Source organism: Mercurialis annua, linkage group LG4 (assembly GCF_937616625.2).
Source record: "Mercurialis annua linkage group LG4, ddMerAnnu1.2, whole genome shotgun sequence".
Lineage (NCBI taxonomy): Eukaryota > Viridiplantae > Streptophyta > Magnoliopsida > Malpighiales > Euphorbiaceae > Mercurialis > Mercurialis annua.
The window spans coordinates 18,059,558-18,072,183 of record NC_065573.1 but is presented as its reverse complement, the minus strand read 5'-3'; the positions used below and the strand labels follow the sequence as shown (position 1 = coordinate 18,072,183).

Below are 12,626 nucleotides of genomic sequence, written 5' to 3'. Positions count from 1 at the left end.
GAGTTAGACATTAATTGATTACTTGATGATTGATTTTGTCGTTCTTAGAGGCTCGAGAGAGCGGGAACGGTGCGCTAGGCACAACTCGGCCCTTGCTAGATACCAATCTATCCATTACCATGTATGCATGACCTAGGAATGATTTCAACCCCTAGACATCTTTTACTTATTGATTAAACTCGTTCTTAATTTAATTGCTTGAATTGTTAGTTTAAATTGTTTAGTTGTTTAGTGCCTAATTAGTGTTAACAAAATACTTGAACTTCAACCATTCGAGATTCGCTAAACGAATTGAACCGCAACTAAAATTCATTCTCATCAATCGCTCTAGATTCACTCCTCGTGGGATCGATTCCGACTTCCGGATTATTACAAGTTGTGCTTTTTGCTCAACACAACCCTATACAGAGTCAAGATGGTTGTGATACATAAGTATACAACTCATCATGTATTAAACAAGAGTTGTGCATATGCGTTATATATGATAGCATTATAACGTAACAGGACTAGGGTTTCATTTGGATCGAGAACTGGTAATATTTTTATATACCGATATTTCGTCTATATGCAATTTTGGTATTTAACTATAAACCTATCTACTCACTCAGAAATATTTATATTTCTGACCCCGTTGTTGTTTATCATTTTCAGGTACCTAGCTACCGGGTCTGGTCAAGCTTCCACCTTTTTCCATCAGGGAAGCTTATTTCGTTGTTATGTAAATAACACTTTAAACTCTTAGGTGCTGCAATAGTGTATATAGGTTTGATATGCCTGTGGCCACGTCATGGTTCCTCTGTCTACATACTCTGATAGGAAGCTGACTTTGTCTAACTCTAATAAGTGGCTACTTAATAGGCATATGGTGTTTTATAGTGTCCCCTACGGGTGGGTCAAGTTTCGTGTCTTTGGTCTGCAAAGACACTGTGTGTAGTTTTGCTGGCCTTACGTTTGTGTGCCTGTTGTGCATGTTTTTAAACATATTTGATATAACGCTTTAAAAGGAAAAGTGTTTGATATATTTTGTTAAACATATTGTTCGGATGCGTGGTTTGAGACAGGGCTGCCTGTGAGGCAAGGCACGTGAGCTAAGTCCCTGTACCACCGCACCGGTTTTCAGAAATGCGCGTGGGTCAGAAAAACTAGGGTTATTCAACCAGCATTTTTGAAAACGCGATTTCGCTATATGAATATTTTCAGAACGTGTTTTCCACGTCAAACGGAAAAACAATTATTTTAACGGTGTTTTCTAAAAACGGGTCGTACGCGAGGTACGATCTAAATTTATATTTGCGACAAATTAATAGAGGTTTTAGGCTTGCTACGGGTTTCGGAACAACCATTCCCATTCCCTAACGCCGGTCTCGGCTCGAGTTTCGAGGGGGAAATCAGGTCGTGACACTTGTATATAAAGTTCAATCAAAACATATAGTATATCACAAATTCATACATATTATGCGATGCATATAAACAGTTTATATAAGATATGATATCAAAATAATTGTAATCGATAATACACGAAAGTAAAGTGCTACTCATAGTGACCGCTATCCAAGTAATGACGTGGTCGATCTGATAATATGCTCTCGCTAGTCCACGTCTACTGACCTCACTGCTCATTGACACGTATGATAAAGCGTTTGATAGTTAGACGTGAATCCCGTAATTTGCATGTATAATACTTTTAAGTTCTAGGGTTTAGTTTCATTCTTATTCTTATTCTTATTTACGTATTCGATAACTTTTAGTCGTATAAACGACTTAACGAATACCGCTTCTCATACTCGAGAATCGTATAACGTTCTTAACATTTTCCGTTATCGTTGACTATCAAAAACGTCGAGCTAATTTCAAAACTTATGATTCTCGGGGTCCGAAAGTTGTCTTTTAGCGTCAAACATTCGAAACATCAAATATCTAGGTCAAATACGTTTCATATACACGTGGATGCGAGTTGCGGTGCACGGGCGTGCATTTCGGTGGGTGCACGATCGTGCAACCCTGGTGCACGTTCGTGCACCAAGTACACGGCCCCGGAAATCTGATTTTTCGGGGTTTCGCCACCATCCCGACGTGCTACACACACTCATACTCAAAACTCGCATCTCCGTTTTCACCAAAACGTTAAAAAACGATCCAAAAACGTCAAATTCCAAACTCTTACTTCGAAATATAAAACATCCATCTAATCTTCGATTTTAACATTCAATCTTGAAATATTACCTTGAAACGAAGCTTAGAATTGATAGAGGACAAGATTACGAAGAGATTGTCGCAAAAATCGCTCGAATCGGACGTTGTACGGAGAAACGGCGGCTAAACGACGGTGAGGAACGATGGAAGCACGAAGAAGAATGAAAGCTTTTGGAGGAATCTGATTCATATCTCAATTCACTTATAGATTGGCTAAAAGTCCGTTTTGATCCTTCCTTTCTTTCCTTGTTACAACTTATTCTTTAAACTTTTCTTTTATACGATTTAGTCAATAACTAAATCAATTAATACTTTAATTATAACTTATACGTATTATTCATATTCAATAAATAATACGAATCCCGATATTAATATTTCCATTTTCGAAACATAGTGGCTAAATTACCATTTTAGTCTCTGCACTTTATTTTGGGGCTTTTCTTAATATTTTTCCTTTCAATTCCAATTCTAACTTTAGAACTGAAATATATTTTTAAATTTCTTGCTTAAAATCTTTTCCAAAACCGACCTACTAAAACTTATTTATCTTAAATTCTCGGAAAATTTTCCGATATCGCCACTTTGGCGACTCGAAACTGGACACGTGGTCCAATTAGATAATTAAATCTTTTGGGGTATTACACAAAGACTCATTCCAAGAAAGCCTATTCAAAGCCAGAAGCCAACCAAAAAACTAGATCCGAGGAGGAATCTTATTCCTCTGTATAGCCAAAATTAGAACCTTAAAAAGCTATTGCTCTATACCTGCAGAATCTGCTGTAACGCCAACCAACAGCTCTGATATATTCCTAACTGAAAACGATTGTTGTTTTTTAAGCCAAAAAATCAAATCCTCGTCACCTAAGATGATCGAGGAAGAAGTTAGGATAACCAACAGCTCATTGGGGAGATCATACAAGTGAGAAACCAAATAAAAATTAGTTGCTTTTTCCTTACCTAGGTATTGGAAGGATAATATTAGTAAAGGTATAATTTTCATTTGAGATGTATACAACTGTTTATTCTGTCAAATTATTATAAATTCAGTTCAGAGTTAATCTGCACAATAAAATTTATTTTGCTGAAAATATAATCTTCAATTATAAACCCTAGTTTGATTGCCACTAACATGCGTATAATTATAATTTTAGTTTTTCTATTTTGTGAAAAGATAGACGGCATGAAAGGAGCCTAATATTTTGTCTCTCATAGGAAACAATTAATCAAATAATTTAGTTGCTACTTATATATATCCCTTGCGCTAATTATAACTCATCTTCTTCCAGTCAGTTTCATATTTTGTATCTATAAACACTTATTTCTTTTATCTTATTTGCAAAAAAAATCTTGATCATAACATTTCCTTTCCCACAACAATCTCTAATACTTCTCTTTTGCTACTATTATTACTATTGAATTAATTTGCTAGATTAAGTGCCATTTTCTGCTACTGCCTACCGAATTTAAAATAAAAATTTCAAAAATTAGATTTAACAGATGAAATAAAAAAAAACTTTTCAAACTGCAGGTGATTAATTGAGCGATAAAGACTTATCAAGATTAAAAATTAGAAAAGACCAAAATCAAGATTAAAAAAATTAGATAAAATACCAATAAAATGAAAATAGTACGTTTTCTATACAACGTTGAAATAAATTGAGAAACCAAAAATCACAAACCTAAGAAAGTTATAATGAAAATTCATAAAGATGAAATTGAATATCACCATGAAATAAGATCGGACTGACATTTTTGGTAAAAGTATTATACTCATGTTTTGTAGTATGGGTATTCCACAGGCTCTTTGCAATTATATATACATCTTCAACAAATTCAACTTTTCAAGTATGTGACTATAATGCTAAATAAAGAAGGAGAATGGAAAGATAGAGAAGAATTTCTATTGGAGTTACAGATTTTAAATAACAATCGAACTTTAACAGTTTTCAAATAACAGTTTATTTGAAGTTGGAAAGTTAAAAGAGTTTTTAATCAAAAAGAGTCTGCATGTCATAAATTAAAGCACCCACATGACAATATGGTTGATTTATTATTTGGAGCTCAGCTTTATAGTATAATATAGATATAGATTTAAAGTTTAATTCAAAAGAATCGGCGGGTTTCAAATCAGCAGAAAACTGTCCTTCAGACTATACAGAGCATTGGTTCCAATTTTTTTTGAACTCCACCTCTACTAACGCTCTCTTTGTTTTCCTATTTGAATATTTATTACTCTATTTTTTGATATTGTAAATGCCTAACCACCATATCATTATAAGCACCCTATTCTTAATCTTAATTATTATTTCAAAAGTCTAATTTAAGTAGAACATAATTATATAATCATAATAGATATGATAAAATAATTATAATCACAAATAAAATACAATAATATAATTATAATAAATTTAATTAATATAATTAATCTGACTCATAAGATATTTTCTAACTCAACACCTACATTATAGTTTTAAAATAGATTACTATAATTTTGGCAAATTTAATAAATTTAATATTACACTTACCGGTACTTTGCTTATTAGTTATTAGTATAATTAATCGATAATATTAATAGTCTTACTCCAACTCATAAAAATATTTGCTAATTTAAAATTAAACATACATAAAATACAATGGTATAATAATTATAATAAATTTCATTGATATACTAAATTATAAATAAACATTATTGCCATCAATTAATTTTAAAAATTAATACACTAAAGTATTATATTTATTTTTAATAAAATTCTAACTAATTTAATATTAATTATAAATTAAAAAGTTAATTTAGTTATAATAAATTTGATTAATTTATAAATTGATAATTCACCGTAATGCATAAAATTTTAAATTAAAAATCATATTGTGGATCTATTTTTTTCTCAAAACATGTATAATTTAATAATTACCATAACCTAATTTTAATGTTTAGAGGGTTGATACATCTCCAATAGTACTCTTTATTTTAAAGAACATCTTTAGTAAAATAAGAGTATTTTTAAAATATTGAGTGATATTTTTATTTTTACTGCAATGAGCTCTCTAAATCTAATTTTAAATTTTAAAAATTTTATAGATAATAATAATAATAAAAATATTAAATATTAATAATATTAATGTAATTAATTGTTTAATATAAATATTTTTATTTAATTTATTTTTATAAAAAGTAATACGAATAATATATATTAATAATATTAATTTATTTATATTTTTAAATTATTTATTTATTCAGTTTTTATATTAAAAATAGTTAATATTATCTTTTAAAATAAAACTAACAAATTTATTTTTTGAAATTTAAATTTGATAATTTGAGCTTTAAAGTAGAGAGTGAAAATGGCTCTCTACATGTGGAGAGCCATATTTACTCTCTTCTCTAAATTTAAAAAATAGAGAGTCCATTGAAGTTTTAATTTATTGTCAAACTCTCTAAATTAAAAAGTTTAGCAATTTTAAAGAGTGTTTTGGAGATGCCCTAATTAAAAAAAGACAAATGACCAAGGCTAAACCTTTTACGAAAGTTTCACAAAAGTTCAAACTTTTCAATTTTTTTCTAATTTGTCCTAAAACACATGATTTCATTTCAATTTTGTCCAATTATATAATTTTACTCATGTGGTGCTTATGTGGCGCTTATGTGGCAATGTCACACATCAGTTTCACATAAGCAAAATTGTGTAGTTGGACAAAATTGAAACGAAATCATGCGTTTCAAGACGAATTGGATAAAATAGAAAGGTTTGAACTTTTGTGAAACTTTTATAAAAGATTTGACTTTTTTTGGATATTTGGCCTAAAAAAAAGATTGGTCCAATAATACAATCGCATAAATAAAATTCGAAAGAAGAATCATTTTACTTAACTTGGCACAAAGTATCAAAAACGTCTAAATTAGCAAAATAGGATCACCTTTACCCTGAATTTGTCAAAAATGGTACAAAATCACCCCTCCCCACTCTCAACCAAGAGAGTGAGATACATTCTCCGGTTTTGATGGTGATTTATTTTTTCTAAGGTGGTTTTAAATGGAGAAAGTTTAAAATGATCCTAATTTTTTTAAACATTATAAATTAATATCAAACAATTTAAAAAAAAAATTAATCCCTTTAATTTAGAATTTTATATAATAAATTAATCCTCAAATTTCATAAATACAATGAATTAACTCCCAAATTTTATATACACAACAAATTAACCCCAACAATTTTATATTTTTAATTAAAATAATAAACTTTTTAATTTTTTTTAAAAACTGAACAGACCCAGGTCTGTTTCAAGAACAGACATGGGTCTGTTCTTCAAGAACACGGCGGCAGCGTCGTGTTCTTGAGAGAACATATCAGAGTCATCACTTCATGCTTCTCTCCCTCTTCCTCAGCCACAATCGCCATGTTTCACTCGGTACTATCCCAGCAAGCTACAGCCTTGTCGACTCGTTAATCTTCGCCTTCGTTTGCATCGGCTTTCTACTTAATCTCCGCCTTTACTCGTGACACCCGTTGGTTTTGGCGGCGAACCAAAACTACCACCGCCTTTCAATGGGTTTTTGTTTTTCATTGGACACGAGACCCACCGTCCGACGAATGAAATTGACGGGGAAGATACAAAAGGATTCAAATTAGACTAATTACAAGAAGAAAACTGACTCCAACAAGTTTGATTCAAATACCCATCTCGTTGTGATTCCATTACACTCAAAGATTTCAATATGAAAAAACAGGTGCTAGTGGAAGTGGAAAACCCACCACTGTTGCATTCTTACAGAGGTTCTATGAGGCTAATGTTGGATTTATCAAGATTGATGATGTTGATGTAAGAGCATCTCCACTCTAGTGCCAAAAATACCTAATAATGCTATAATTTAGCATTTAGTATAAAAACATATCTCCATTGCACTTTTATTTCATGTGCTAAATTTAGCATATGCTAAATTTTGTGCCAAATTTGTGTGAAAGTTTAGCATATGCCAAATTCTATTATATCTAAATTATTTACAGCTGATTTGCCACCAACAATGATAATCACTTATAAAATTATAAATTTAGCATTTAGTTTATCATTTGCACTGGAGTGAATTTTAATAATATGTGTTATATATAGTATTTTATTTTATTTTATGCTAAAAATAGCATTAAAAATACAACATGCAATGGAGATACTCTAAGAAGATTGAAATTGAAATGGATGAGAGGGAAATGGGGATTGTGAATCAAGAAAGAGCCAGTGGCTGGGTTTGTGTCACGACGACGGCGGGTGTTCCTTATATTAGCTGTAATTAGGTCTGTTTAGTTTTTACTTGATTTTAATTAGAATTAAGATTAATTAAAGTTAATTTGAACTCCATTTTAGATAGGGTTTCAGTCTTAATCAAGATAGGTCAAAGACGCGTCAGAACGGTCGGTGGCTGCTTAGTCTCATCCCATCAAATAAGTGGAAGATTCATTAAACTGCGAAACATTACTTTAATTATAATTAATTAGTATTTAAATATAATTTATTAGAGTAAATGATGATTAATTAGAAACCACTCTCCAACTAAGGTGCCACGTCAGTATAGGGATGTTTTTGTAACGGTTTTGACAAGTTTAGAGTAAAAGTGATCCGGTTTCATTAATTTGGACGTTTTTGATATTTTGTGCCAAGTTGAGGGGGTAAAGTGATTCTTTGTTCAATAAAATTCTAAAGAAACCCTAATTTCATCCTTTTCTCTTCTCCTCCAATTTTAAGAACTGAAATTACGAACAGCAGCAGCACAGGCAAAGACAATGATGGCTGCTTACGATCTAACCCCAAGAATTTCACCGAATCTCGACCGACACTTAGTCTTCCCTTTACTTGAATTTCTCCAAGAACGCCAACTTCACCCAGAAGATCAGATCTTCAAATCAAAAATCGAACTTTTAAGCAAAACCAACATGGTTGACTACGCTATGGACATTCACAAGAGTCTTTATCACACCGAAGATGTCCCTCAAGGTACGGAAAGTTTGTACTTTCGAATTGGGTTTTGCTAATTTTGTGGTGTGTGTGTGTTTTTCTGATGTGGGTGTTTGTTTTTTGTTAGATATGACTGATAGGAGAACTGAGGTTGTGCAAAGATTGAAGGCTTTGGAGGAGGCGGCTGCTCCACTTGTCGCTTTTTTGCAGAATCCTAATGCTATTCAGGAGTTGAGAGCTGATAAACAGTATAATCTTCAGATGCTTAATGACCGTTACCAGGTTTGTTTCGATTTATATGCTTTGTAATCGAGTTTTATCAGGTTATTGTAATGAATTGTGGGCTTGTGATTCGTGTGGTTAAAACTGAGACTTTGGAAGATACATTGCTTCATATTTGGGTTTGTGCTATATTGTTTTTCACTCTAGATATCACGGACACACGACACAAAGACGGCGAAGCAGTAAGTTTTCCTATATAAAACATGAAGTTTCGTGTATGAAGCTTCAAGTGTCCAAAACAGGACATGTTGATTGAATGTAGTGTCCATGCTACTTAGTTTGCACATTGCATATTTCTTAGTTTGCAGTGTATGCTTATATGCTTCTACATCTATACAATTTGCAAACTAAGAAGTATACTGTTTCAGACATTTGAAAGGAGTATACAATGTGCAAATTAAGAAGTATACATTTGTAAGGATTATACAACGAAACTATTCTTTAGTTTTTGATGCGAGGTCTTGTGATGTAGTTCCGTTTTACTTTTTTGAAGTTTCATTTGAAATGATGGTGTTTCTTTTAAACAGATTGGTCCAGTGCAGATTGAGGCGCTATATCAGTATGCAAAATTTCAGTTTGAATGCGGAAACTACTCTGGTGCAGCTGACTATCTGTATCAATATAGGGCTTTATGCACCAACAGTGAAAGGAGTTTAAGTGCATTGTGGGGGAAGTTGGCAGCTGAGATACTGATGCAAAACTGGGATATTGCTCTTGAAGAGCTTAACAGGTTGAAGGAAATAATTGATTCGAAGGTATTTTTCTTTAACTTGCATGTCCTTCATCTCTTTCTTGGATTTTATGTCGTTTCAGAATAGTTATACTGATACCATTTCTGTTTTTTTTTTCTTCAGAATTTCTCATCGCCATTGAATCAGGTGCAAAGTCGGATATGGTTGATGCATTGGAGTCTTTTCATCTTTTTCAACCATGACAATGGAAGAACACTGATCATTGACTTGTTTAATCAGGACAAGTAGGGTTTTCTCTTTTTATAAGTATTTGCATTAAGTGCTAGGATTCTATTTTTTAATCATTTTTTCAATATAGCAAATGAGTGAAATTTCTTTCAGATTTTTGTGTTCTGGTCGTCTATCTTTTTCCACATTTGTCTGGAAAGTATTCCTTTAGCATAAGGTTCCATTGATATTATCATTTTACTACTCCAATACTATAATATATATGCTAAGCATAGATTCCATGGATTGTCAACCTCTTGCTGCAATATTGATTCTTGGTACCTCTTGTGATGTTATGGGGCCTAAAGTATGACAACCTGACTGTTAACTCTGAAAATGTGCCTATCATAGATAAGCGCACAAGTGTAATTAGAGTATTCGGTGCAAGCCTATTCAATATCTGCTTAAACGTGTGTACAATAAGTGATATTTTCATTTTTAATGTTTTAGGGTTTTCTTGACAATATAATAATGTTGACAGTTAAGCCTCCCCCACTTGAAAGAAATCCATCTAATAAATATTAATGAAGACTTTCATTTACAGCGCTTTATATATATACTATATGTGTCAGTTATACACTGCTACCTCTTTTTGGCTACTTTTCGATTTTCTTTTCTGTTTGGCGTGAGAAAATGGAATATCGTTACTTTTTCAGGTATCTTAATGCCATTCAGACCAATGCACCCCATCTTCTGAGGTACCTAGCAACTGCATTCATTGTCAACAAAAGGAGAAGACCTCAGTTCAAAGAGTTTATTAAAGTCATACAACAAGAGCAACACTCGTATAAAGATCCTATCACAGAATTTTTGGCATGTATCTATGTCAATTATGACTTTGATGGCGCACAAAAGAAGATGAAAGTGTGTGAAGAAGTAAGCTTTTTGCACCTAGTATGAGTTTCCTTGCTAGTACTTTAACATGGATTAGTCCATTATCCTTGTAGATAGTTGATAGCTTGTTAGATTCTTATTACATTCTATTTTGGGCATTTTCTTTTAAACGGGTCATATAATGTGAAAAGAGGCAGATATGGGTTAATAAGGCATAATGTCTTATGCTCCTTGGAGCTAAGTTATTTTTAAATCGTATACATGCTCCTTTCGCATGTAAGAGACAGGAGCACATATGTTACGAGAGAGTTATCTGTTACCTGAGTTGCGAGACAGAGACGGAGGGTTTGAGGGGACTGGAGCAGTTGTAGCTGTCGTGGCTGTTGTCTCCAGGATATTGTCGTGCTTTTCTGGTTGTAGCTTTTGTTGGTTGTACATGCACCAGTATTGACTTGATATCTTGTTGTAGGTGATTTTAAATGATCCATTCCTTGGCAAACGAGTTGAAGATGGAAGTTTTTCAACTGTGCCACTGAGAGATGAGTTCCTTGAAAATGCACGCCTATTTATCTTTGAAACTTATTGCCGTATACATCAACGCATCGACATGGGGTGAGTACAGACTTACTTTAAAATTACTCGATGAAGTTCCACTCTGTACTGTAGTCTGAATGTCTTTTTTTCTTTTCAATTCTTGTTCCTGTTCATGATTATGTCAAGTATGTTGCATTTTTTATGCTAACCTTGTTACCTGCAAAAACTCCCAACTACTAATAGATTTCATCGAGACTCGAGTTTGTCAGAATACAATTTGACTGCTGACAAAAATCTTTCAATAGACCTTTTTTGCAGCATAATTTTTCAAATTTTTTTCAAGAACTGTTTCAAAATTTAAATGTCTATAAGTTTACATCTCTTTTCGTTTCAATGCTTCTCTTTTTTCTCTTCTTATAATAATTAGCTGTTTGCGCTGTGTGCATGTATTAGCTAGTTATTGCTATAAATTTTGTTTCATAATTGATATGCTTATTTTTTAGCTTCTTTTATTACAAATTACAATTATTTCTATGTCATGATGAACTTTTATTTGTGCAATGAAATATCTAGCTGAGTAGTAATGAGATTGCTTACAATCATATCTAAGAATTAGTATGTATCACTGTCCGGATCATGACCCACTGCCAAACTAGAAAAATAATGTTTCTTTTGTTGTAAAAACTAGAATTAGAACTTACTATAAGAACAAAATTATGTTTCAAATGCTAGAGAAACACCAAAATTATTTAAGTTCTAATACGGGAAATGATAATTATCTACTGTCACTAATTGTTGAGTTTTATAAAATTATGAAAATAGTATTTTTAGAGAAAGAATGTATTCAAAAGTAGGTATTAATTAGGTTATAGTAATGATTCTAAAAGGTTCGCATTGAAATTCTCTGTGCATTTGCATGGGACTATGACTTGCTTTCCTCCATGATGCTAATTCAGTTGAATAAATGGCAGAGTCCTCGCAGAAAAATTGAATCTGAATTATGATGAGGCTGAGAGATGGATTGTAAATCTTATACGAAGCTCAAAGCTTGATGCTAAAATTGATTCAAAGGCGGGAACTGTTGTTATGGAGCCTAATCATCCTAATGTGTAAGATTACATCTCTCACTTGTCCGTTATACAAAAGTTCTATGTTCTGTTCGCCTCTCATATTTGCTATTTTTGTTTTTGTTTTTTTGTGAATTTTTATGACGCCAGGTATGAGCAGTTGATAGATCACACCAAGGGATTATCAGGACGTACTTACAAGTTGGTTGGTCAGCTTCTAGAGCATGCACAGACCCAAACTGCTCGATGAATTTCTTGCTCTAGTTTTGAGGATTTTTTTATCGTCAGTTTTTGAGATTTTGACTTTGTTAATTTGATGAAAAGATCAGATTCAAACTGCAGAAATTGTACTGATCAACTTCTTGTTTGAGAAGTTATCTAATTAGAGCAGAGGTCGATAAATTATTAATTTTGCGAAAGATGGTAAAATGTTTAGATTCAGGAGGATTTTTGTTGTTTCACAGCTTGTTAATCATTTCATGCTTGAAGAGATAAATTATTGCTGTGTATTTTTTCGATCTGGCAAATACTCCCTCCGTCCCAATAGAATTGTCCACTTTGCCTTTATTACACAGTTTAAAGAAAAACAATTATTGTTTGTGAATTTTGTGAAACTTTTCTTGTCATACTCCTATTGAATATAGGCCCACTTTCAATTTACTCATTAGTGGATTTTAAGAACAAAAATATAATTATTTCTTTAATGGGAATCATTTATTCCTTTTATAAATGGGAATGAATTTTATATTTTTGTGAAATTAAATTAAAACATCTTAGTAAAAATAATTCAATATATACTTTTATATATAATATA

General features: G+C 32.2%; 1 protein-coding gene across 1 annotated transcript; it reads left to right on the top strand.

The window, feature by feature from the left end:
* The first annotated feature begins 7,900 nt into the window (after positions 1-7,900).
* On the top strand, positions 7,901-12,308 carry LOC126677712 (eukaryotic translation initiation factor 3 subunit E). Its single transcript, XM_050372476.2, has 8 exons — positions 7,901-8,175; positions 8,264-8,418; positions 8,946-9,173; positions 9,273-9,394; positions 10,034-10,253; positions 10,681-10,823; positions 11,717-11,854; positions 11,963-12,308. The coding sequence occupies exons 1-8, from the start codon at positions 7,965-7,967 to the stop codon at positions 12,060-12,062; spliced, it is 1,317 nt and encodes a 438-aa protein (XP_050228433.1). The 5' UTR covers positions 7,901-7,964; the 3' UTR covers positions 12,063-12,308.
* Positions 12,309-12,626: the final 318 nt, after the last annotated feature.

Excerpts from the sequence above, each read along its gene's own strand:
- LOC126677712 (XM_050372476.2), top strand. The coding sequence starts at position 7,965 with ATGATGGCTGCTTACGATCTAACCCCAAGAATTTCACCGAATCTCGAC. Across the intron at positions 9,395-10,033 it reads GACTTGTTTAATCAGGACAA|GTATCTTAATGCCATTCAGA; the intron begins GTAGGGTTTTCT and ends TTACTTTTTCAG. Across the intron at positions 11,855-11,962 it reads GAGCCTAATCATCCTAATGT|GTATGAGCAGTTGATAGATC; the intron begins GTAAGATTACAT and ends TTATGACGCCAG.